This window comes from Harpia harpyja, chromosome 6 (genome assembly GCF_026419915.1).
Source record: "Harpia harpyja isolate bHarHar1 chromosome 6, bHarHar1 primary haplotype, whole genome shotgun sequence".
NCBI lineage: Eukaryota > Metazoa > Chordata > Aves > Accipitriformes > Accipitridae > Harpia > Harpia harpyja.
Genome location: NC_068945.1, coordinates 69,652,980 through 69,678,359, shown reverse-complemented (window position 1 = coordinate 69,678,359; position 25,380 = coordinate 69,652,980). Strand labels below are relative to the sequence as shown.

The following is a 25,380-nucleotide window of genomic DNA, read 5'->3' as shown; positions in this document are numbered from 1 at the left end:
GGCAGCAAAGTGGGGGGGGTTGGGGGGGCCCTTTGCCAGCAGATGGCACTACGGGCTTAAATATCCCCAAACCCACAGTTGGGTGGCCCCAATTTTGGGGTGCTGCTGGGTGCCTCGGCTGGAGTGGAGTCCTGTGGGGTTCAGGGGCACCCGCTGCTGCCCTCAGCACCGGGCGATGGGCTGTGCGTACGGTGCTTTTGGGGACAAAACACTGCTTTTAGAAAGTGTCCTTTTTTTTTTTTTATTTCACTTGGGGGCAAGGCATCCGCATGCTCGGTTATCCCGGAGACCAAGCACCCCTCTGAAATTTGAGTGGAATTGGCCAGTGATTATTGCATTTTTCCGATGGTTTTTGGTGAGCGGGATGGGCCAACCCCACTCCGCTGCCGTCGCAGGGCTCTGCACTGGTGCAGGTGGGCAGCGGGAAACTGGAGTAAAGGCTGGTTTGTCTGGGGTGAAACAGAATGTTTCTCTTTATCTATATTAATTTTATTTTTGTAGGCTTCTTTTTTTCTCTTCATTTTATTTTTGTGTGTTTCTTTTTTTAAAAGAAAAATGCATTGAAGCAGCTGTTCCTAAATGATATGTTGTTTTGGAACAAAAAGCTAAAATACTTAATTTTGGAAACAACAGGAGCCATCCTGACCCCACCACAGCCCCTATGTTTTCCCCCAGGCACCAAAAAAGGCCCCTTGATTTGGCACACAGGGACAAAGAAGTGGTTTTTTTAAGGAAGAAAAAAGCATTTATCTTGGGAAGCACCACGTTTTCCTCGCAAAGGTGCTCAGGAGATGGAACCAGCTCTTTGCTCTAGTGGGAAAAATGAGAAGCAACCGCCCAAAAACACCATTTAAACAGGGTTATGATTAAAACATCCTGGTTAAAAGGGGTGAAATGCCCGGCACGCGACAAATTCAGCCCAACTTCTCACGCCTGCTGTGCCCGGAGCATCCTGCCCTGGCACTGGTCCGGGAGCACCAAGCATCCATCCCCACCCAAAAGTGGCCGGTGGTCCCACTTAGCACCGTGGGTGCTTGTAGCATACGCTGCTCGGGATCAGGTTCCACAGGGGAGTAAGAATTAAGAATAAGAAGGCAGGGCAGTGCCTTTGCCACTGTTTCGGCTCCAGGGGATTTTCCTCTAGCCGCGGGCCTGGGACGGGGACGGGTAGCGCAGCAGCTGCCAGCCGCCACCGTGGGTTTCCCTGACCGATGCCGCTCATCGGGAAACCACAGCCAGGAAACCACTAATGTGAGCAGCGAAAGCCGTGCGGTTGCCCGCAGCAGCGCTAACGCCCGTGACGTGGGATAGGGGAAGGGACCGGAGACCCCCGGGGTGGCCGAGCCAGCTCCGACGGAGGAGATCTCTCCCCCGGGGCAGTTTTATTAGGGACAGGGACAAGGCTGGACAAGGGTCCCCTCCATCCTCAGCACCCTCACGCTGGAGTTCGGGCCGCTGCTTCTCCGCATGCCGCGTCCCCTGAACCTTTCCCCAAGAGCATCTTCTCCCTCTAACTCCTTCAGCATCGGGGAAGGTTACTGGCTAGTTTTAAGGTCTCGAGGGACAAATCTCCTCCCTTGAGTGACCCAGATGTCACCCGCTCAGCTCCTTGGCTGGCAAAACCCAATTAATTTCCCCAGCTGTACAACGAGTATCCTCAGGAAAGAAAGGGAAGAGCTCAAATGGTCACACGTAAATAACATCCTCTTATTTATTATTCTTTTCCCTTTCGGTGAGGAGCAATATTTCAGGCTCCACTTTACATTACAAAGGAGCAAAGAGCCCTTCCTCTTCCCTCTGCCTGCCCTCCCATTGTGAAACAGCTTTAATATCTTCCAGTTATTCTTTTAAGCCCATTTCCTAAGGAAACGAGGCTCATATGATTACATGCCTATGCATGTGTCTGTCTGTCAGGCATCTCCCCAGCAGAGTACTCAGCTGTGCTCAGCAGAAAGGCTGCAGACTTGCAGGTAAAGATTGTAAAGATTTCGTAAAAACTGAGCACAAGGAGAGGAATTCCACACATGCATGCGCCCCTATCCCGCTGTTCTGCGTTTAAGTGGGTTTTGGGAGGCGCAGGAGATAAAAATGTGGAGGGTCACACTTCTCCCCGAACACCCCTGAGAGTGTTCATCAGGGCAAGGCAGGGAGGTTTCAAGGAATCTGGAAAATATTCGCTATGAATACACTTAACCGCTCGCCCCCGGGGACAAATGTCGGCACTATCTGGCCATCTGGTTGCCTTTGCCGTAATTAAATGAATGAAAACTACGACAGCGCAGGCCGGTCGCAGGGACTTTGCCAGAACAAATCAATAGCTGCAGTAAAATCGGATTGCTCATATCAAATGTCCAAATGCCATTAGGCAGGGGTAGGCTGAATCATCTTAAAAATCATATGTGTTGTACAGGAGGTACAATTAGAAGATCTAATATTATAGGGTGGTATCAACTAGTTTGGGATTATATATATCTCGGCAAGATGACTACTGTGTCTGTCTGTCGGCTTACAGTAGGGTATCAGAGTCTTAAAGAATTGAAAAACTTCCATATAAATCTCTTTTTTTTTTTTTATCTTTTCTTCATGTCTGGAAGGCTCAGCCTGTGTAGCCGTGCTGGGTGAAGCTCCCCTGCTCTGCCCCTGGATCACCGCATGCTGCGGGGCTGTACAGCAGCCCGTACCATCCCTGTTAACAGAGGCTCGGCTGCTTTTAATTGGGATCAGGGAGGTGAAGAGGATCCACGCCGAGCAGTCCTGCCCTCCATCACTAACCTCAGCACACACCCGGCTGCTGGCTTGATTTTCCAGCGCTGCTTTTAAGACTGAACATCACAGGAATGGGCAAATCCAGACCATGAAAGTGATAGGGGCTCTGCTGACGCAGTAACCGGCCCGGTCTCCTCCCAGGCAGGCGGCCGGCATCACCGCACGATGCCAGCCGTTCCCCACGGTGTGGTGTAGTCAGATGGAGGATTTCAGGGCAATATGGCAATTCACGAGCCGAACGGCTCGGCCACGCTCCATTTTGCAGCTGCTGTGGTGGAGGAAAACCCGGGTTTTCTTTGTTTGTGCAAGATCAAAGCATGGGTGTCTGCACCAGAGCACACCCGTGTCTGCCTAGGTTTTCCTCCACCCTTCCCTCTCTGATTATCACATGCCAGGGAGCAAAGAGGACAGAGACGACTACAAAATGTCTGACATCGGTGTCTAATCTCGCTCTTCCCTCACCTTTGGGCTATGATACGCTCCATTTGGGGGTTTATGTATGCTGGTTCCCAGGCAGCGCAGGCATCTGCCTGTGCCCTGCCTCTGCTCCACGCCACGTAGTCCCTTCAAAGCAGGATCCTGCACGCCGGGCCCTGCCAGTAGCACTGCGGCTGTTGTGTGGTGGACTGGGTCCAGCTTGGTTCCACCACGCATGGCATGCTCGTCCCCAGCCTGTCCGGGAAAGAGGTATTTCCACGCCAGCAGGTCAGGCACAGGCGAAACAGGCTGGTGACCACAGCTGAGCCTGTCCTTACAGCTCTGGGAGAGACCGCAGCTATTTTACTCCTTTTCTGGCTTAATTTTGTTGTTCGTGGTCATCATTGGTACGAGAAACCAGGCTATTGCCCGTGCAGATCTACGTGCAGCCACGGCTCTCAAGGGAAAGGCTCTCGCCTTTCCGAGGCTGCTTTCTCTGAAGGTGCCCAACATCTACTTTCAGGCAAAGGCAGCCCTGCCTCGCTGCCCGTCTCCTGTCCCTCTTGCCGTCTTCCACACGCGCAGCACGGGGAAGGAGCCAGCCCGAACCTCTCTCGTAGGCACCGCTGGCGCCGCTCTCACAGAGCCCCGATTGTTCGAACCGCTCAGTCCTCCCTAACCAAACGGCCTCTCCCTTCCTCTCCTGATATCCGTTGTTTTTCCAGATAAATCATCAAGTACAGCCTAGCACATTGCTCCAGTTGTGCGGATGGTTTGCTGGACCTCGGGCAAGCTGTGATATCATCTATTTGCTCAGCAGACGAGCAGTGGTTTGTGCCCCGATGTGATGGAGGCATGTCCAATTAGCGCTGGGGTGTTTGGGCATGCTGACATTAGTATATGACTTTTTTTCCAGGAAAACACCATCCCTGTCGGTAACCCCATTTGAGGACTGCACTCTTTAAAAGGCGACCAGGGCAAGTGCAGCGACGATCCTATGCTGAGCCAGGTGGGTGATGCACGGCTGGGGTGTGGGTAGCGCAAAGGACCAAACTCAGGGTCAGGATTTTGCCCAAGCGGCAGATTCCCCCAGGTCAGGCATGTGCAAAACAACCTGGCATTTTTTCTGTCGGACTGTGGGATCTACGGCACCATGAGATGACAACATCTGGAGGATTTCTGCCCCGGGCATTGGCGCTGCCGAGTGGGGCTCCAGGTCAGCACAAGCCCCACTCCGCAGCAGAACTGTGGCACTGCAGGAGCTGGGGCTTTGCATGGAGTCTGCTCTTGTCTTATGACTGCAAGAAACTCACAGCGTATATCAAAGGGGAGGGATATTCATCAGCTACAACTTCAAATCCCTCCCACAGCAGCTTTCAAAGAGTTTTGTTTTCAAAGGCCCCTTCTGAGACTGAAATCTGCCCTGAGACTGAGCTTTCTGATCTGAGGGAGAGGGAGAAGGAGAAATGCGCTGGGAAACCCGCAGGCAGATTCTGATTTCACTTCAGTAAGGAAATAGCATTAGTTCAACGAAGTCGGGACTTCTCCCTGGCACTTTCCATGCACAAAGTAATGTGCTTCTTTTCCTTTAACTTCAACCCCCCTCACACATTCCTCCCGTCATCCTCTCCGCTGCCTCTGGTACAGGGTTGCCTTCGGAGCCCATTAAATGCTTTACAGCCCTTTCTCGCCTCGCCTCCGTCCTAGGCATTTTCCAGTCCAGCTGCCACCCCTGCATATAATGAAACCGTTTTTCCTCCTGTCCCCAGTGAGTTTTTACCAATGCAGCGTGCCATCAGCTGCTGACCTGGTTCTTCCTCTCCAAGTGTGAAATCCTCCTTCGGCTTCTCAGGTTTTGCTGCCTCCCTCCCTCGATCGGCCCTCTGCCTGTGATTTTGGGGGGTTTTCTGTGTGCTCCCCCTCTCCCCGTGCCCCATCTCGCAGCCTGCTCATCTCAAACACCAAGCTCACCCGGGGCTTGCGAGTGACTCAAAGATTCTGGGCTGTGGGTGTTAACTTGGGAATCGGAAACTCCCCCAGTCGTGGCAATCTTGCCAGTTGTTTTGTCCTGCACGTTTCTAACTTCTGGCATTTCTGGTGGATCCTGAAACTCCCCTCAAGCTTGCAGTATTTCACGCCTCTCCATTTTCCAGGCTCCTCCGCATCCCTCCTGCTTGGCCGATGACATCCCCTTTTGAGATCAAGAAATTGTCCTTTTGCCTCCAACTGGCTCGACATGTTGGACGCGACCTCCCGCCCCTCGAACGAGACAGAAACATTGCACTCACACAGCCCCAAACACACAGGCTTCAGTCCTTGGCTTGTGCCCAGACACTGCGTTTATCCTAATAGCGATAATAATAAAAAAACCCCCCCAAGGATGGGTTTGAATTCCCCTTCCCTAAGAAGAGCTTTCCTGAAGAACTGGATTTAGTGAAACGCAGCTCGTTACTGGCTTTTGTTTGTCCGAAGGCCCCTGAAGAAAGGCTGACCCACAAAGGGGCTCTGTGGGCTCGCAGAACCTGGCAGGACAGCAAGTTTCCGGGCTCTCCGATGCCGTGCTCCCCTTGCCAGAACCTCTTGGCTCCTCGTTTTCAAGGGTTTATGCTTGTGGAGGAGCAGCGGGCCTGGGGGAGCAGCCTGACACGGGGCCTTGCGCTGGGGGGTGCTCAGAGGCCTCCGACCGGTGGCACGACGGGCACCGACCGAAACACAGAAAATTCCACTAAAATGTGAAAAAAACCACAAACTTCTCCACAGGGAAAGAGGTCAAACGCTGCACCGGCCACCCCCAAAGGGCGTGGGGGCCCGCTGGAAGCCCCCACAACCCGGGCGGCGGCTCCGGCCGGCCCTGACGGGGCTGCACCTCCCGCCGCCGCCATTCCGCGCCTCCGCCCCGGGCGGGCGACAGCGGCGGGACGGCGGCGCGGCCCCCGCCGGAACTACAGTTCCCAGGAGCCCCCGCGGCGCGCGGCGGGTAGGCGGAGCGCGGTGGGAGGCGGCGCGGAGGCTGCCGGGAGTTGTAGTCGCGGCGTGGCGGCGGGCGGGGCGTGGCGGCGGGCGGGAGGACTGCGCGTCCCGGCGTGCCCCGCGGGCGGTGAGGGGGCGGTGGCGGGGGAGGGGCGGGCGGTCCCTGAGGGAGCCGGAGGCGGCGGCGGCGGTAGCGGCGATGTCGGTGCAGGTGGCAGCCCCCGCCGTGGAGCTGAAGGAGCTGAGCGGTCCCATGGATAAGGCGACGGGGCCGCCGTGTGAACCGGTGACCGCTCACCCTGCCGGCCACGCTGTGGTCGCGGCTCCCTGTCCGCTGCCGGCTACCGAGCGTGAGGCGGCCCCGGCCCCGGCGTCCTCCTCCTCCTCCTCTTGTGGTGGCGAGCGGCCTCCGCTGAGCGGCTGCCCCGGGCTATCCTCCGCCACCGGGTTGCCGCCGGGAGCCGCCAAGGTACCGCAGGCTTCGGCCATGAAGCGGAGCGACCCGCACCACCCTCAGCACCGGCACCGCGACGGCGGCGACAGCGGCGGTGCCGCGGCCGAGGCTCTCGTCAGCCCCGACGGCACCGTTACCGAGGCGCCGCGCACCGTTAAGAAGGTAACGGGGAGGAGAGGAGGGGGACCGGGGGCCAGCACACCCCACACGCACCCCCCTCCACGGGATAACCCCCCCCGCAGCCCCACCGGGACATCTCCGGGGGACAGACACCCCCCCCCCCCCCCCACACACACACCGGAGGAGGGGGGGAACCGTCCCGGTGCTGCCTCCCTCCGGGTAGGGACCGTCCCGGCGTGGGGGTCCCCGGTACGCGTGGATGGGGTGTCGGTGTGCCCCGAGGTGCTGCCGTGGGGTTGCTGTCGTGGCTGTGTTTTGGGAACGCGCTCCTCCGGGGGCGTGGGGTCCCGTCCTCCCCTGGGGTCCCCGTGTGTCTCTGCCCTGTGGGTAAGCACGGGACGCACATGCAAACGCTGAGCGTGGATATGCCCACGGACACGTGTGACCAGCACGATCCTGCCTCGTGGGTCCCTGTCAGCTGTACGCGTGCCTGGCGCGGTGCTCCTGCCTTGTAGGGTATGTGCTTGCTTACACACTCGCATCTGCCAAGGAGTGTAGGTACACACTGGCTGTGTGTACACCCCGCTCCTGCACACCTGGCTGTGGGGGTGTTTGTGGGAAACGCGGGTGCCAGGTATGCGAGCTGCCGGGTGTGTGTGGGTTCACATCGGGTTCATGTCCCCGGGATTATCTGCTCGCTTGGAAATATGGGTATGCACCAGATAAAAACGTACAGAGAGGTGCCCGTCCCATTGGTATGCGAGGGATAATCAGGCGTACCCAGTATGGATGCTGGGTGTACGTGTGCACAGGCATGTGCCTCTGGGTGTATTGCTGGGTACGCACTCGCATGCACCCAGGGGTGGGTCTGCACGGGGTGCCCTGTCCTCGAGGGTGCCCCTGTCCTGGCGCTTGCCCGTCGAGGTGTACGGGTACATGCTGGGAACACACAGACTGCTTGCTGTCTACCCGGCGAGTATGTGTTGAGCGTGCACCTATGGACGTGGCAGGTACGCGCTGTCCCCTCGAACTGTGCCTGTCCTGTGAGTACGTACCCAAGCGTGTGTTTGCCCCGTGGGTGTACTACGTGCGCTGGTACATAACCTCTAGATGCATATGTTGTCTAGGTATATATACCCCCGAGGTATATATGTACATACAGGGATATGTGTGTGTTTGCAACCGCTTTTGTACTTGCACACAAATACGCAGGCATAGCCATAGGTATACATCAGCTTGTGTATATATGAACCCACGTGTGTGGAGGTAAGTTCGCAGATACAGAGGTGGACGTGCAAGCTTACATAATGCATGCTGGTACATATACAAACATGCATATAGACGCATATGCACGTTCAGGTGTCTACATGCTATAGCTATATGCATGTGTGACACATACCTTCACGTGCAGGGGAAGTATACCTGCAAGTTTACACGGTTAGATATCTATAGGGATGCAAATAGGTGCACATACATGTACCTGTCAGTACATGTGTATGCATACAGGTGTGCATACACATTTATATAGCTGCACAAACGCTGGCAGAGGTAGGTACATACACACTAAGGCACGCCTGCTCTCCTTGGATGCCTACCTATGGGTGCAAAGCAGACCTTTGTGCGTATAGGCACTCATATGCCATGTGCTCAGGCACGCACTTCTACCTTTGCACGCCTGCCCACACCCAACCGTACAGCTGTAGACATCCTTATAGACACAAATGCATTCAGATGCACACAGACAGCCCCATGCGTGTCATGTATAGACACCCCCATGCCTTTGCGTACACAGATTATGTGCATACCAATGTCCACCTATAGATGTACCCAAGTCCACTCTCTGACCTGTTCACATAGATACACGCATGCGTTATCCATGTCCCTTAGGTGGATGCAGCGGTGAATGTAGATACTCCCCGTAAGGGGGGGGGATAGGTGTAGTCTCCTAGAGATACAGCCTCCTATAGATGCACGTGGATGAAGTGTCCCTGTCATAACTCATACTCATGAAACCTTGGGGTGAAAACTTCATCTACATATTGCTGGACTTCCACCCTCTCTCACTGTCGCTCTAATATTTCTTCTCCAAGGGAGTTTGTCTTCATAACCATGATCTCCTCCTGTGTGGCTTCCCTGAAATTGGAGTCTCTCCTAGAGACTCTGTGGGAAGGAGCACATCCCTGTAAGGCAAAGTCTGCCCGTGAAGAGTGTCTGGATCAAGGGCTCCTTCATCCCCTTAGAAATCCTTGCTGGGGGGGTTCAGTTCCTCGTTAAAGGATGTTTTTCCACTAAGATTGTGACTTCTGTCCCCATGTCTGGAGCCCTCTCCATTCGATATCCTAATCCCATCTCTCTATTTTTAGAGACCCTCAGGGCATCCATATTTCTCTATTTCTCCTCAAGTGTGCTTAATACTTCTAAACCCCTCCCTTATCCCTCTCCTTTCCTGTTGTTGGGGGTTTTTTTTGGTTAAACAACAAAAAGGCATTTCTCCTTGCACCCGCCTCCTGAAGTCCAGCTCTTGTTGGGCCAGAGGAACACGGTGTTAGATGACACATTTGCTGCATCTTTAACTCTAGGAGGGAAGGGGCATATTGATGGTGGGTCGTCATCTGAAACAGCTTGAAGAAACCTGCATCTCTCTCCCTGGATACTCTTAATAGCAGCAGAGGGTGCCTTATAAGAGAGGAGCAAAGGATGCCAAGCTTTTGGGAGAAACCTGGATGCGGGAGGAACAGCCAGCAAGCTTACGGAGCAGCAAAACTCCCCAGCTGGCTGCCTTTGCTTTGGGTGATGAGTTTGTTTAGGAGATGACAATCTGTCTGGTTGCTAAAGGAAGGGAGATGTGTTGATGGAGGGTATCTGGGAGTACATACTGTTCCTTCTCTCTCTTTTCCCCCGTACTGTTGCTTTCCAGTGACTTCAGTGTGTGCGTTCCAGAGACTTGAGAGGTTGTTCGGCATTTCATTTACCAGATTTACAAATCCAGAGTCCTTTCTGCCGTTTCTTAGGAAGTCATGTTATTTAAATAAAACACCAGATTTGGTAGCCATAAAATTGTTCCCAGTCCTGTGACTGAAAAATTGGGCACGCAGAGCTGAAGCATCTGTTGAAAGAAGGTTTAGTACAAAAATAAGTCTAAAAGAAGCTGATAAATTTTTTAGTCAGATCCAATAGAACTTTGCTTTAGGACCTGAAAAAAAGGCAAAGGTCTGTTAAAAATAGATAAGCAAGATCATATCAAATTTGCAGGGAAACAAGTTAAACTGTAGTTCTTACAGTGTTTGTCTGGAAGAAAAAATCTCAGCAGTTTTTTCTTGACTGGTTTATATATTAAAAGTACTTTTTTTTCTGTTTTTTTTTTCCCTTTCCTTGAAGTTTTAACATGTGTTCTTGAAGTACTGTGCGACCAAATGTTTATTTCATAGTTCTGACACAAGCACAGAGTTTCCAGTAAATAGCCGTGACTGTTCTTTCCTCTAATACCACTCTCATTTTAAAACTATTTTTATATCGGTTTAGTATTTTACTTAAGCCTGTCTGCCTTTAGATGTGCTAATTAATATTGTACCTTGATGGAGCGGGGACAGTACACGTGCCCAGACTGGCAAGTGTTAACAACTTTGCAAGTTTGTATTTTTACTTATTTAGGCGATTGCTTCATTTTGTTGTAATATTACAGCTGATGTATAGACCTGATTCTGCAGTCTCATACACCTGCTCACACAAGAAATGATGGCACTCCTACAAACCCAGAGGTCAAAATCAAGTACACTGGGCTTGTCTTCATGACACCTGCAGAGGTGGTTCCCATCAGATCTGGGTGAAGATCTCTGTAATCACGTTTTTGTTCTCTTTGGATTCTTGCTGTAGATCCGCACTCTCAAGAAATAGCTAGAAGACCTCATTTCTGAGATGACATTGGACTTGACTTTAACAGCTAACTCTGACTAATGGATGTGGCTGTGACCTTTACGTGCGTCTACACAGGTAGATTTAGCCGACCCCTGGTTGTCTGGTGCTGCTTCAGAGCTGGCTGCCTCTGGAAGGGCTAGTGACTGTGTCTTTGAGCTGTGTCTGAGGCGTGGGCTGATGGGTTGAGCTTCAGGGGTGGTCCAGATCTTCTCCTGCCTCTGACTGTGTGTCCTGACCCTCTCCCCTTCCCCTCCTGCCAGGTTCTCATGTGGCTCCAAGATGAGGCAGTTCAGGGACCTCAAACTGCATAAAATTCCTCACTATAAGTTGGGTTAGTTTTCTCTTGGCGTGGTTGCCTGCAACGTGGGGTCAAGGAAGAGCCAGGAACGGTGCGGGAGAAGTGGCACGAGCAGGTTGGTGGAGATGGGAGGGATGGAAAGGCCTCTCCAGCAGCAGCTGGATGTTGAATTGGCTCAGTTGTAGTGCGAGTCTATGTGATGGGGTGCTGGCAGCAGCTGGCTGGGGTGACTCAGGAGATGCGTGGTTTGTTCTGCCATCCCCGCTCCTGGAGCGAGGTGAACTGTGGGGCTGAGTAACAGTTTCAGGCATCCCCAGCTAAGCTTATCCGTGGATGTGAGTCAAGGCCCCGAGTTGCATGAATTGTTTACGGTTTTAGATCTGAATGGTGTTTTGATGATTAGATGATCGCTCATTGGCTTTGTGGGGGTGGTGGCCACTTAGGTTTTGTATTAATTCTTAGGGCATTCCTGGATCAGAGTGGCCGAAAGTCACAGAACTTCTGGAAATGTTGTCGTCAGTGTGTGTGGGGTGGGAGCCAGTAAGGGGCTGTAACTGAGACTCCCAAACTGATTAGGTGGGTGATCTTAGCCTCGCGATGACAGCTCTGTGTCCCTCTTTCTTTAACTGAGAGAAGAACATATACTTAAACAGATGCACTTCTTGGTTTAATGATTCTTAACTGCTTGGCAAGTAAGGCTTAGTAAATGCTTGTACACCGTGCTGGGAGTTTAAACGACAGCAATTGTGTAGCTGTGAAGTTTTATATTAAGCATGTACCAATTTACAAAACGAAAGGTGGCTTGTTGGTTTTTTGGGGTTTTCTTTTGGCCCAGCCACTCGGTACGGAAAGAACAGCTTACTCCTTGAATTTCAAGCTGTGTTCTTTTGCTCCTTAGCATCATTAAAACAGAGGTTTTAGTATTGGAAGGGATTGATTTGCTGGTTTGTTGGTGCTGTTGATTCATTTAGTGGGCTAGAGCAGAGCACAGCTTGCTTTTCCAGAGCTATGCCGCCTCTGCAGTGCCAGCGGCTGTAGAAAGCTGTGGCTTTTGTCTGGGCAAGGCAGAAAAAGCAGGGCGTAGAGGTATACAGTAATGAGGTGCACATCCTTGTGTAATGTCACTGCTTGAATATAACCTTTTTAAAACTCCTTGCTGTAAAATTCTTCGGTGAAGGGATTACATCAAAATAAATGCCTGGTGCTCGCTAGACTGGCACATCACCTGACTGGTGAGCTGCGATGGGAGGTTTTATTCTGCTAAGACTATAAATGACTCTCATGTGGCTTGTCTAAATGATGATTCTGACCTTGACTCCCAGCAGATTTCATTGCCTGCGATGAAAGTGTAGCTTTTCCCTTGAAAATGTGTGTAAATTCCTTGCGACATTCCCAGGTCGTTTTGTGGGGCAGAGGGATTTTTTTGGCAGGTGCGTGCTCTGTTAAGGATTTCTTACGTGCTTGCGCGTTGGTTTTCTATTTTCTCTGTTTCATTCTAACCCCTAGTGATCACTTATGCTAGGTAATAAATGTTTCCCCTGAGGCTGAATTCCCAAGTGCTGCTTGTAATGAGTGTGGTTTGAATGCTATTTAGTAAAATCTCATCATTGGAGGCCATATTCTTTTATTACATATAATACTTGTGGGTCTGTCTCCCTATGAATGTCTGCAGTTTAATTTTAGAAGGTGCCTGCATGTGACTGCATGGAACTGTGTACAAAGATCAATACGTCAACCTTTGGGATGGAGGCCCAGGAACAGAAGAGAAGATAAAAGAAGACTGGGGAAAAAGTGATAGAAAAATAATGGCTGTGAATGCAAGTAGATGGCAGGCTATAAAACGTAATGACATAGAAATGAGAAGCTGGGGTGTGGTTCAGGGTACCTCAAACCTTGTAACTGTCAACGGCAAACTTGCATTTTGCCGGGAGGCTGCGGCACCGTACGTCTGTTGCTTTCTCGGGTAAAAAATGTCGAAACACATAATGATCTTTGTGTTTGTATCTTTCCTGGAGGGACAGAAACCTGGTATTTGAATTTACAAGCAATTAAAAGCGTAGTCTTAGCTTTGGCCCTGACTTGACGCATGAAAGATGAGCAAGGTAAAGCAATTACGACTTTCAAAGCCATGTTTGACCTTTTAGGTTTTCTTTTTAACTCTGTCTAGTGAATTGTAAAACAATGTGATGATTTAACTCAAACAAGGAAGAGATGGAGGCAAAACTAAAAAGAGAGAAGTCAGCTAGGTAGCGCAGAGATAATAGGCAGATTTCTCTGTATGACTGAGTGACCTGCAGCATTGGTTAAATTTGAAGAATACTAAAGACTGAAAGAATAGAATTGGTCCAAATGTTCTGTAGAACTACTGCAGTGGTAGGGTACAAAAACTAGCTACTTAATTTTCCTCTTAGATATTTATTTTCTTCTTCAATTTTGCAGAGTCAAGCCAGCGATCCGAGAGTAGAACCTCAGTCTTGTGAAGGAAACATCCTCCTTGAAGTACGATGGCTGACATCCTGTTAAATTCCTATATAGAGAAATGAGCTATAGGCAAGTTACAAAACCTGAATGATGAATGGAAGAGAGACAGCCTGAGAAATAATGTCCAGCCTCTAAATAAAAATACTACAGGCCACTTGCTTTAAGTCCCAACAAAACTGTTAGGTTCTAGGGCTTCAAATGAGCAACAAACTGACTAGGAGGAAAAGGGTGAATTAAGGATAAAATAAGCTTTAACTGTTTCTTGCACAAAATCCTCTATGCTCAGGTCTGCAGTTAAAGGCATTTGTAGCAAAAAACCCCTCACTGAAATGCCTCAATTTCAGTCTATAGAAGCCATAATTAAGTTCCTTTCTTGCTTTCTTATCAAATGGCTACCAATGTCAGTTCAGGGTCTTTCTTGATACAAAGTTTGTAAATACAAACAGAAAGTGGGGAGCCTTACAACCCAACTTCCATAGGAGCAGTTGCGGTCTGTCACTGATGCAGGCTGCAAACAGGAAGGGAAAAATTGTTTGTATTTTTAGTTGGAACTGCGGTCCTGTCTTCTGTTAGAAGCAGTCTTCTCGAGATTAAGATGAAATATTGTGAAGAGGTAAAAAGGACTGAAGTTTTAGTAAATTCTGTTTACTCATTTTTGTTGTGCAGCTGTGGAGAAACCGTAGTGCCCGCTCGCAGGTGCGCTGCAGGCAACAAGGGAGGCAAAGTTGATTCTGGAAACCTAAATTCAGTGCATGTGTACTGGATTCAACGGAAGACTTTTCTGGGCTTTCAGCTAAATCCAAACTCTGAAATGGGAGAAGTCAGTAAATGAGAAAATAGGACTAGGAACATGAAATAATAGCTCTTCGGGGAGCTTTGAGGTCAAAGACTTTTAAAAAAAAAATTTTTTTTTTTTTTTTGAGAACACTTCTCAACTGAACCTTTCCCTGCTTAAGGCCTTGAAGCAGTAAATTGCTGTCATGCTTGTGCCCACTAGCTGTGTACTGAATACCTTTAGAAAACTTTTGTTTGTTTGTTTCTAGTTATATTTTGGGAAAGCCAATGTTATTTAAGTGTGTTGGCTTGCCTTTTTTTGCATCAAAAAATTGTGCAGCTACTCCTAGAGCAGGAATTCAGCCTTGCAGACAGAGTTGTTGATGAACTACTGGCTTCGTAATGAAACTTTGAAACTTCATATTTTTCATAGGTGCAGCTCATCTGATCTGTGCTTACTCCGAAATACAATTCCTAGAATGGAGAATGGTGAAATTGATCAGTTGTTACTTCTTATTCTGCAAAAGTCCATGTGAAGCTGATTAAATTGGCATCCTGATTTACAAAGCTTTTCCCTAAATATGAGCTTTCATACAGATTGTGCTGCAGAGACAACCTTTAATTGATTTTTTAAAAAATTTATTATAGTATTGTTATTGGAAAATACATGTGTATAATTATATAAATACACATTGAAATATATTTTATTTTTATTATAGTAGAAATATGCACAGATATCTCAGGTGAAATGGTTGTTAAAGAGAGCAGAGGCTTTCGTGTGACTTTCCAGAAGACTCGGTGACCAGAAGAACAGTTCCCTGAAGTGAATGACATTTGCAGGCACTTTTCTGAGAATCAAATGACATGGTCATGCTTGCGTTCTTTTTATGTCTGAGATGAAAGGCTTTTCTGCAAATGTAACATTGGAGTACTCTAGAATAAGCAAGGATGGGTGAGAGCCTAGAATTAACGTTCCTCTGCACCCTTGAAAAGCTCACCATAGTGCTGGAACACTTTGTAAAGTATTTTCCAGCTTTTGCAAGATAGCACTGCTTCATCTCGGGTTTGTAGCTGGGGTATTGATGCACTGAAATTAAGACTGCTTGTCAATATATTTGGGGTTTTCACTATGAAGTGGAGACGATCTGCCCTTTTTCCCCAGATGTCTTGTGTCATTATTAAATAGCACTCTCTTATTGAAGCATAGTTCCCACTGACTTCAGTTGGAGCTGTGATTGCTCAGCACTGCTGTAAGTCTTGGATCATGAGCCATGAAAAGATGATGATCTTACAGTTAATGGCCAGATGTGAAAAGTTTACTGAGGGTGTCTTGCCTAGCATTGCTGAAGACATGCCTAAACAGATGAAGGCGGACCCACGTTTGCTCTGCACATGCTGAATTGGTCAGATATGAGTCACTTAATGTCTTGTTCTCTTTGGGATGCATCAGCACAGCGCTGTGCATGAGCTGACGCTACCACTGTGCAGCTTCTGGACCAGAGCTGGCTTCTGTCCATCCAGCTTCAGCTCCAGTCTGTCTGCACCTGCCTGCGTAGACTTGCCTATAGCAACTTCGGCAAAGAAAAATACAGAATTTAATTACGTAGGGCAGCATTTAACAGCCTAACTAAAACCCCTTGTTCTTCTTGAAGTCTCCTGTCTCCTTCTCTGTGCGCTTTGCAGCTTCTCAACAGGGGAAGCAAAGCATCAGCAAAGTCCAACCTTGAAGCTGTGTTCTGTCCACTGGTGGAGACAGGTTCTTCTGAAAGAAATAGTGGGTGTGCGCGCGTGTACTTATTTGCAGGATGTGTGACTTCAGGCTGAGTGAACAACCTTATATATGGGATTCTTTATTTTTGGTCAGCTTTCCAGCCTTAATGTTCTTCTAATAGCATTTTTAGCAGTTTGCTATGTGAAATGTTCAAATGCTGCGGTGTGCCGACCTTACTTTAAATTGCAGGGGTGGCAATGTTGGAACTCAGGTATTTTTTTTTTCTCCTGACAGAGCCTTAAATAGGCAGCCAGTTGCATTTTTCATGAGCGTCAGAAAAAAGAGGAAAGTCAGTTGAAAAATTAGTTAGCTACCCAGAACTGCTGAACCACTCTATTTCAAATTTTGTTCCAAAAGCAAGTATTTAAAAATAGAAGTAGTATGCACATGCCTTCATCTGACAGTTAGGAAGCTTTGCTTGTTATTTACCTCACAGAGGTGAAGTGATCAACATTTAATCCTTAAGTTATGCGAGAAAAACCAGGGAATGGACTGTTCCCATAAAAATGACTCAAGGACCAATTTAGGAAAACAGCTTACTGCAGTTCATGCTGGTATCTGTTCCCAGCAAGCTTTCCTTCCAGCTACCCAGAAGCTTGCTGACTCAGATTTGGTGTTCTCTCCATGACTTTAGTGTTTATGGAGGTGGGGAAATCTGCTTGGATCCTTTTCAGTATCGGCTAAGATCGTTTTTATTGTTTGCAGAATGCACTAATGTGTTTGATGTGGATTTTTTTTTTTTAAACCAACCTTCTACATTCTGGGATGAGAGATTACTGCCATAATTTCCAGCATTTCACATTGACCAGTTAGGTATTAATTGAAGTGGCTTTCTGTAATACTAAACTGCTGTAATTTTTCTGCTCTTCACTGGCATTGAACCCCACTTCAGCCTTGCTATCTGCTGTTAGTGTGTGAGATTTCAAGAGTCGATAATAAAATCCTTTTTATTTTCAAGTAAGGTAAAAAGTAGTTGATTCTCTTGAAGATTTGATTCAGGTGCCTAAGGTATTATTATTTTTATGTGCTATTAGCAAGTACGTTGAGGCTGATACTTGGCTTCCCGTGATGAAAGATGTGACAAATGAAAACGTTTGCGTGCTCCCTTCATTTGTTCAGCTTTCCCTTGGCTGCTTTGGAGGCAGTGGTGGGCTGTAGAGGTGATGAACCGGGGTAAAGGCCAGAAGGCAAGGAGTAATATTTCAGACATAGTGAGTGTACGTATTATTTTTGTATAATTTTTTATTTTTGGACTGTGATGAGCCACTTGGCAAGTTCAGGCAACCGGCCTGAGAAGCCACAAGTAGATAGCTGGTGAACTGTCACTTTATTTCATGCCCCATGTGCTACAAGGTGGATGCTTGCTTTTGCCATGTGTTGTGCATGCTGAGAAGGTGAGAAGTTCACAGAACTTGGTGACATTTGCTGTAACTGTTCTGAGAATTAGTCTTCTGCTAGACTGCTTTTGAAAGTCAAGCCATACAGTAGTGATATGTCATGCTGCTGTGTTTTAAACCAGCTGGGAGAGGGGAAGAGAAATAAACAGGTTGGTCCAAGAGGTAAGCTTTGCTAAGGGTCTGGGTTTTTCTGTCTGTAAGGCAATACTTTCTCTTTGTGAAGTTAAACCTGGACTCCAGCACATCCTCTGGACTGCAAACCTGTTAGAAATGGATCATCTTTTGAATCACGCTAACCTGAAAATGAAGTCTCCAGACATTATTGTAGTTGGTGTTAAATCCTGCGTTTTGTTATTTCTGTACACACTAAAAGATGCTTAATTCTTTAAATATGAAGGGGAGTGAAGATGTCAAGAAGCAAGCATTCATTGTGGGTTTGTCTTTTTTTTAATGTGTCACGTTATTTTTTTTTTAATGTGTAATTTTAAGTTTGGGGTTTTTTTGGTTTTTTTAAGGAAAAAGTAGGTACTAATTTTTTGAGCTTTAGAGTAGTCTTCAGCATTTTGAAAGAGTCAGGAGGAAAAGAATTATTTGCCTTCAAGGACAGAGTTAGTAGTTTATTTGACCTTGGAAGTTGAATGTAACTTTTCAGTTCCTTTAAGTAATGTTAGTGGAAATGGCTCTTTTGGTAGCAGAGATTACAGAGGTGCTGCTGGAGTGCACTCTGACTCTTCTCCCTGCCAGTCTGTGTCCAGGTTTCACCTGTCCTTCAGAAGGGAAGAGTATCTGATAGCATTTGGAGAGGCCATCTGTGCAGTAAAAGCCAGTCCAGGCTTTCCTTTTAGCTATCAGTTACCGTGTCCTTACCTGATTTTTGACAAATACCATCTTGTTCCATTACTCTGTTTCCAGAATACTGCTGCAAAGGTCGTTTTCCTGATGGCTTATGCAATGGCTCTCTGTAACCGTGCACAAGTTCTCATCTCCATTCCACCAAGGACTTACCTGTATTCTCAGACCTTTTCACAGTCTCTTGTTCTCTTCTCCTTTGGAAGTCAATGTCCTACTGTCATCCTTGATGCCAGCCCCCACCAGACATTTGTTAGCACAGAAATGGCTTGCTTGGAACCACATCTTCCATATTGCCTTTGTGCTTTGAAGGTGGTTGGCGCAATCATCTGCAAAACTGCCATTTATTCTTCTTCAAGTTGTTCTTTGTTGGATGCCAACAGAAGCCTGATGATGGCAGGGTGTTGATATGCTAACATCCCTCATCGCAGGGGGAGCTGGAAGCTACATTATTAGCGTGCAGCTTGCTCGCTGTTGCACTCAACTAACCTGTTTTCATCCTTTTTCTGATACAGGAGTATAAAACTGAAGGACGTGGAGTATGGAGACTGAAGGTCTTGGCTTGGAAAGGAGTGGGTAGACAATGCAGCCTATCCTGGTTGAGACAGAGGTGGAGGATTTGGTAGGAGGACCTGCAGTGCTGAGGTGTTTATGTCAGAACGCGGCTCCCAGGGACTGGAATATTGGCTAATACTGTCTCTTTCCCTGTTGCCTCTGTCAGCTTTTATCCAGCTATTTTCTTTATCTAGAGCCCATGGTCTTCTGGGCTTCGGGCTGCTGTGAAGGCCAAACAAGCAACACTTTCTTGTCATAAAGCAGTGACTTTATTTCAGTATCCTAGATCTCGCATCCTTCCAAACAGGTTTCCTTTTTCTGCGTTTGGATCAAATATTAAAAGTTATCATAACTTATCTGTTAGAGCTAGAAGTGATTTTGTACATGGCCAGAAATGAAAGATTCCTAGCTATCAAGTAACAAAGCACTAATAGCGTGCCAGAGCTCTGCATGAATATTAGCTATCTCCTCTGCTTCTGCTTTATTAGTACCGCTGTGATCTATTTCTTGTGCTCTGATGGATGTTGAGATCTAACCTGCTGCCACTGAGACTGATGACAGGAGAGCTGCAGCTCAGAATGAAGGTATTTTAGACTGCTTAAACACTGTTGTTAAATATTGCTGAAATATCTACAGTCTTACATGGAAAATCTTATTTCAAGCTTAAATAGAGGAGTCGGGGGGCTGGTTTTGTTACCACCTTAGCTTTCCTGACATAATCATTATTTCCTAACATAAGCGTGAATTTTAGCTGGTGGGAAAAAAACCTCTGGAGAGGAGAATAACCAAGCAACAAAGTAAATAGTGGAAGAAGTGCTGAATACCAGACTATCCCTGATTTTTGTTGTCTGACTTTGTAATGCATTTAAATAATGCATGGATGAGCACAATACAAGCAGAACAAATTAGGCTTCAATACAAGAATTGTGGGAGGGGAAGTCTGTTAAACTACTGTTGCATCTCCTTGCTGGAGCAGTGTCCTGCCTTATTGGGTGACCTCCCCAGTGCTGTTGGTGTTCACAACTCAGGTCAAATTAGCGGTATCTGCATATTCTAGAAATGCTTTTTAATTTCTTCTTTGAGGTTTGCTAATTGAAGGCATTACATTGCACATGACAGACTTTGCCAGCTCTTACGGTTCTCACCTCTGTGCTTCGTTTATCAAACGATAAGGTATTTTGCTCAGTCATCTATGCAGTTTTTGATCCATGTGATTCATCCCTAGACATGTGAGTTAGAAGACATTGTAGAAAATGGGATTTTGTGGGACACTGTGAAGTAGCTAATCTTTTTGAAAGCCTCCGTTGTTCACTGTGCAGGAATTAAGTCAAATGAGTGCCTTGAGAGTGCGGCACAAACTATATTTCAAAGGGTTCCCAGGCTTAAGTCAGTTAGGACTGTGCTGGTTATTTTTCAGGAGTTGAGGACTGTGTATATGGCTTCGGTATCTACTTTATCTCTAATGGGATATCGCAAACAGTGGAAAAATTTCTCTTTCCGCTGCCCATTTTAAAGCTAATGGAGGGTCATATGTGACTTTACAGAAAATAGTCTGCATGGTAGATCACCAAAGCTGATACCACTAAAGGTCAGATTTTGCTGCTTCTTGTTTTGCCTTTGGGAAAAATGCTGGGGTTTGGACATTTAAGGTTGGGAAGGAGAAATGTAATGCCTTCTATACTTTCCCAGGGTAGGAAATGGAGCTTCATCCTGTTGTACCTAGGAAAGCATCTGTACAGACATTAGTACTGTAGGTCCAAGAGAAATTCCAGAGAGCAAAGATTATGAGGGAGAAAAAAATTAAGTGAAGAAGAAAATACTTTGTATTTTAATAGGGAGAAAAATTGTATTTGGCTTTACTATCCTGGTAATTGACCACTAGATGGGTGCCCATGGAAGGCCTCAGTCTCAAGTAGTCCTGCTTTCAAAATTCCTGGAGAGAGGATCCAGACTGACTTTGTTCAGCGGGAAGAGTTACATCCTCATGTATGGGGTATCTAACTTGTACTACACCAGGATGTTTGTGTTTTGATTGCTTAAGGACTACAGATGGAACAGTGTAGTGTTTATCTCTTCTTCCTCTGACCTAGCTAGATCGGTAGCCCTTAACTAATTTTATAGACCTGAAGCCCAAAAGGAAGACTAGAATAGCTTCCAGGGAGTTTCTTTGTCTAGGCTAAGGTCAGCTTTGCTTATTACAGCTGTGTTTAAATTACAGGAATATTTTCCACACAGCTTTGCCAGTCATGCTATGGGCAGTGGTCAAAGAAGAAACTTAGAAGTTGCAGTCTGAAACCTCTTCCTGCAGCTCATAGACTCTTATGCTAAACTTTCCATGCTTGATATTCCAGGATTGCCATGTTGTTTTATTCTCCCAATAACTAGAAATAATTCTTTCAGCACCTTTGACTTGATATGACATCATTGTACTTTCTTTATTTTTCTTTTTCAAGAAAATTGAAGGGACCATGTTTGACTAAAGAAAATGGTATTTAATTTTGGTTCTGCTCTGGCTTCGGCTCATCCATAGCTTCCACGTCAATAAGACTGACACAGTGCTTGCTGGAGACAGATAGAGAAGCAGTGCTTCCCTGAACAAAACAGTTTTGTTTTGTTTTTTTTTTCCTTTTTTCTTCTTTTTGCGTCAACATCCTCTGCCATAATCCAGGCTTTTAAATTGGTTTAAATTGGGTTATTCAGTGCTAATGTTATGCAAGATTCCTGATTAGTGGTGTGGATTTGGAGTTGTGAGACTACTTGGAGCGACGATGGAATTAAAGTAACCGTGGCAACCATTATAATTAAAATAGGCTTCCTTGGGAAGCGAGGCTGTGTGTGTCCGTGTGTACACATTTGCTGCATTCATTCCTGCCCTGTGCAGCGGCACGGTGTTATGTAAAATGTTCAGTGCCCCGGCACTCAGGGTGACTGTACCAGTTTTTGAGTGCATCTTTTGTGAGCCTTTAGCCTCACCAACCCGCTCTCATCTGCTTCTTTTTCTCTGAAAAGCAAAATCTGTTAGTTCCCTCAAATTAATGTCTTGAATGTTTCTTTCTGTAATATTTCAGCTCTTGAGTACAGATGCTGTTGGAGTGCAGAGCTTGGTGTGTACCAAATTGCTTGAGTTTTCTGAGTAATCGTGACAATGCATATGTGGCTTTACGGCAGTGAGCGCAGCTAACTCTTGTCTTGCTTAATGGTTCCTTTAGGTTGTGCAGAGAATCAGTTCCTATAATTCAGGCTCATTATACCAACTTCTGGCTCTTGTAAAAATACAAAATTAACAGTGTGGTTCGGTGCTGTTATTTTGATGAGTTTGGCAGTGGCTGCTTCAGATATTGATATGGCTGGAAACCAGAGGAGCAGCACAGAGGAATAATGGTGGAAAAATCCTTAAATGTCAAAGCTGGGGTAAAAAGCTAGTTGTTGTATGAATTTTCAGGAAAACCTTGGGGTATTGAGCTATTGTAATGCTATGCTGCACTTCTAAAACCCAAAGCTTTTTTCCTATTTTTAACCTGTTGTTTATGGCATCTTGTGTTATTTTTAATTGAAAAAATCACCCAGAGGTTTCTCTTAATGCATTCATCAGTGCCTGTTCAATTGCTCATTCTTCCTTTTCTGTATTGACCAATATTCCTCGCTGGTGACTCCTCAGTTAATTTTTAAGTGTTCTTCCATTTATGGAACAGCTAGTTTGCTAGTCTGCCCAAAACAGATAAATTGTGTCTTGTTTTCAAACAGGTATATTGTGTCTTGGTCAACATCTGGACATCTGGAGGAAAGGAAGCAAAGGAAAGAAAAAGAGAGGGGGGAAAAAGAGGAATTTTTTTTTTTTTCTGGGTTGCCACCCTTCACTGTTTGCTATCTCAGGGATGTTGGCTCGCACTTCTCTGACTTTCTAGATGTTGAGTAGGACAAGAGTATTTTAGAGATCCTCTCTGCTGGTCTTCAAAGGAGTTGTTGCAGGCCACATCTGAAAATGATGTTTACACTGGCTCTGGCCCTACTGTGAATGCAAGGACAGGACCCCGTCATGTGCAGGCTGATGTACTTCTGTTAGAAACTCTATTCCTGATGGGCATAAAGATACCGTAAGGACACGATAACGAAGCTGTCATCACTGGGAAACGCTTTACACACAAACTTTATTTTGTAAATACCTTTCATACAGACTGTAGCCCATAATGTTTAAGCTGAATATGGTCCAAATTGATACAGCAGTAGGAGTAAAAAGAAAAGGAGGAAAAAAAAAAAAACCCCAACCTAAACTAGTTTCAAGTCTCACTTGAAATTCGTATGTTAAATCCCTGTTGCTCAAGAGGTAGAGAAGTCCAGAAAAGCCATCTGTGTAGTGAAGGCTGTTTTAAGAGTAGTTGCTGGGTTGTGTAAAGGGATAAAGCAATTGCATTGGCGGGGAAAAGGAGGGAGGCTAGAATGGGTCTCTGGGGAGTCTTCAGCAATGAGAACGATTTTGAACTGAAAAGTAATAAAGGAACGAGTGATGTTTTGTAGATGAATGTGTTTGTATGGTTACAGTCTGCTTTGTTACCGATACCAAGAGCAGCATTATGCCTGTCATGGGTGCCAAAAGAGCTCGGCTGCAGGGGAAGCCTTGGTTAAAGTAGAGCAGGCTTTTATTAATAGCATTTCTTGTGTGATGTGGTGCAATCTTCATGTTCCAGCTTTGGTTTTATGATACCTGAATGACCGCTGGTAAACAAATTCTGCTGTAAAATAGCGTGAGGTTGTATCTGAAGCTATGGTGTGTCTGAGCGGCACTGAAGATCTGTAGTAGGGCAGGAAGCCTTCAGAAGGGAGCTGGATAGCTGTCACACAGGAAAACAAGAAGCATTTTCCCTTAAAGCAGGTTTGTGTGGAATGCATACAAGAGAGGCGTCTTAAGAGGTAAGCGCATCCTTCATCTGGCAGTGTTAACAAAGAGAGAAGCAGATGAATGGGTGCCAAATGGGTCTTTCTACATGGAAACAAAGCCTGAAGCTTTGGTCTCTGAAGGTTGTGTGTCTGCTCATCTAGTTTTTAAAACTGTTTCTGTGGTTACCGAACAAACAAGATCAGACAAAGGCAGTACACGTAAGAGAGCCCAGAAGGCTTATTGGTGGTTAGCCTATGCATATGTAGGCTGGAGAAAAGCTGCCTGACTGCAGATTAGGACTTGCACATGTACATGGGTTTAGAGACCTCCAGATACCTTCAAATGGCCAAATAGCAACAGAAGTGCTGGGAAGCAGAAGTTGCTTTCTGGCCCCAGGAAAAAAAAAAAACCCAGGAGAGAAGCAAACCAGAATGGCTACGTTGATGTATGTCTTTGTGAAGGGAACTGCTTCGAGGGAGTTGCTTGGGATTGTTCATTCTTCATCACCAACAGGCACAGAAGGGCTGAAGTGTCAGTTCCTAATGGAAGGAGGCTTTCACAAAAAAACCCTTCGGTTACTGTTTTCCCGGCTTGTTCTTGAGCCTTGAACACAGCACTGAAAGCCTTTTGTATTTGTGGTGTTCAGTTGACTTGTGAAAAGCTATGCAAGAAAGATTTTTCTGTGGTCGGTACTTCACTGTGGTCTAAGACTGGATGTGCAAGTGTAGGTTCTCACCCAAATGGCAGAGAAAAAAAATAGAGATGTAAACTCTCATTGTTTAGGATGGAAACCTTCCACTAGTCTCTGGGGTAACAAGAGGCTTTCAGAAATGAGGAAGTAAGGAAGAGAGGAAGAGAAAATCTTTGTGTAACTTTCTGAACTTAGCTGTCTTGTGGTTTTAAGACGATGTTGGGCAAATTGCTTTAGCTATCTGTACCTTTCTCTTCCTTACCAAATGAGACAATATCAGTTATCTCTTACAAGCAGATCCGAGGGTGGATGAATGTTTATCATGTGCTCTGTGCTGGGTTTGTACAGTGCTGTTTGAAGACCATTTGCAACTACAAGATAGATGAAATGATAATCCACTTGATGCATTAGGAGAGCTTTTTGTCTGCCATCTCACTGTAACTCCTTGTGCCTTTCCAGCTCTGTCTCCTGAAACCGTTGTGTGTCTCTGCTGAATTATTCCATGCTCCAGATTGCTTCCTGCCTGTTCTTACTTTGCTTGGATGCTGGCCAGCCGACCCGTTAGTTCTCACACCCATGATCTTCCACCTACCTATATAAACCCCGGCCCAACGCGGTCTTCAGGACTCATTTCCGGACATCCAAAGAGTTCAAGGGAAGGGTGAATGTATCCTGAGAGGATAGGAAGGAGCATTTGGGTGTGGAGAGAGTTTTCTCCCAGCTGCACCATGTTCACGGTATTGCAGGATATCTTTTGAGCTTTTAAAAGGGAACAGCCCCCCAGATGAAAAAGGGTTTAGTTAGTTCTAAACAAGTTACTTTTTTTTTTTTTTTTTAAATTGGTATGACTCAAACATCCATAAAAGTGTCTGGCATAAATCTCCAACTCTGAAGTTCTGAAATTTATTGCTTATAAATGTAATTTTTCTGGGACTCTCTTAAAGTGGAATCGGTTTCTTTGAGACAGTACAGAGCCTCTGAAATATGCTGTGCAGTACACAGCTTTGCTGGACTGATTGAAGAATTATTTTGGGTTTCATGTGCTT

General features: G+C 46.6%; 1 protein-coding gene and 1 long non-coding RNA gene across 2 annotated transcripts in view; both read left to right on the top strand.

The window, feature by feature from the left end:
- The first annotated feature begins 6,312 nt into the window (after positions 1-6,312).
- AHCYL2 (adenosylhomocysteinase like 2) overlaps positions 6,313-25,380 on the top strand; it is a 109,253-nt gene continuing 90,185 nt past the window's right edge. Inside the window, exon 1 of the mRNA XM_052788874.1 lies at positions 6,313-6,769. Within this exon, the coding sequence (XP_052644834.1) occupies positions 6,353-6,769 (417 nt within the window). The 5' untranslated portion in view covers positions 6,313-6,352. The remainder of the gene's footprint in view (positions 6,770-25,380) is intronic.
- LOC128142663 (uncharacterized) lies at positions 12,288-14,338 on the top strand. Its single transcript, XR_008235469.1, has 2 exons — positions 12,288-12,903; positions 13,380-14,338. It is a non-coding gene; the product is annotated as an uncharacterized LOC128142663 (long non-coding RNA).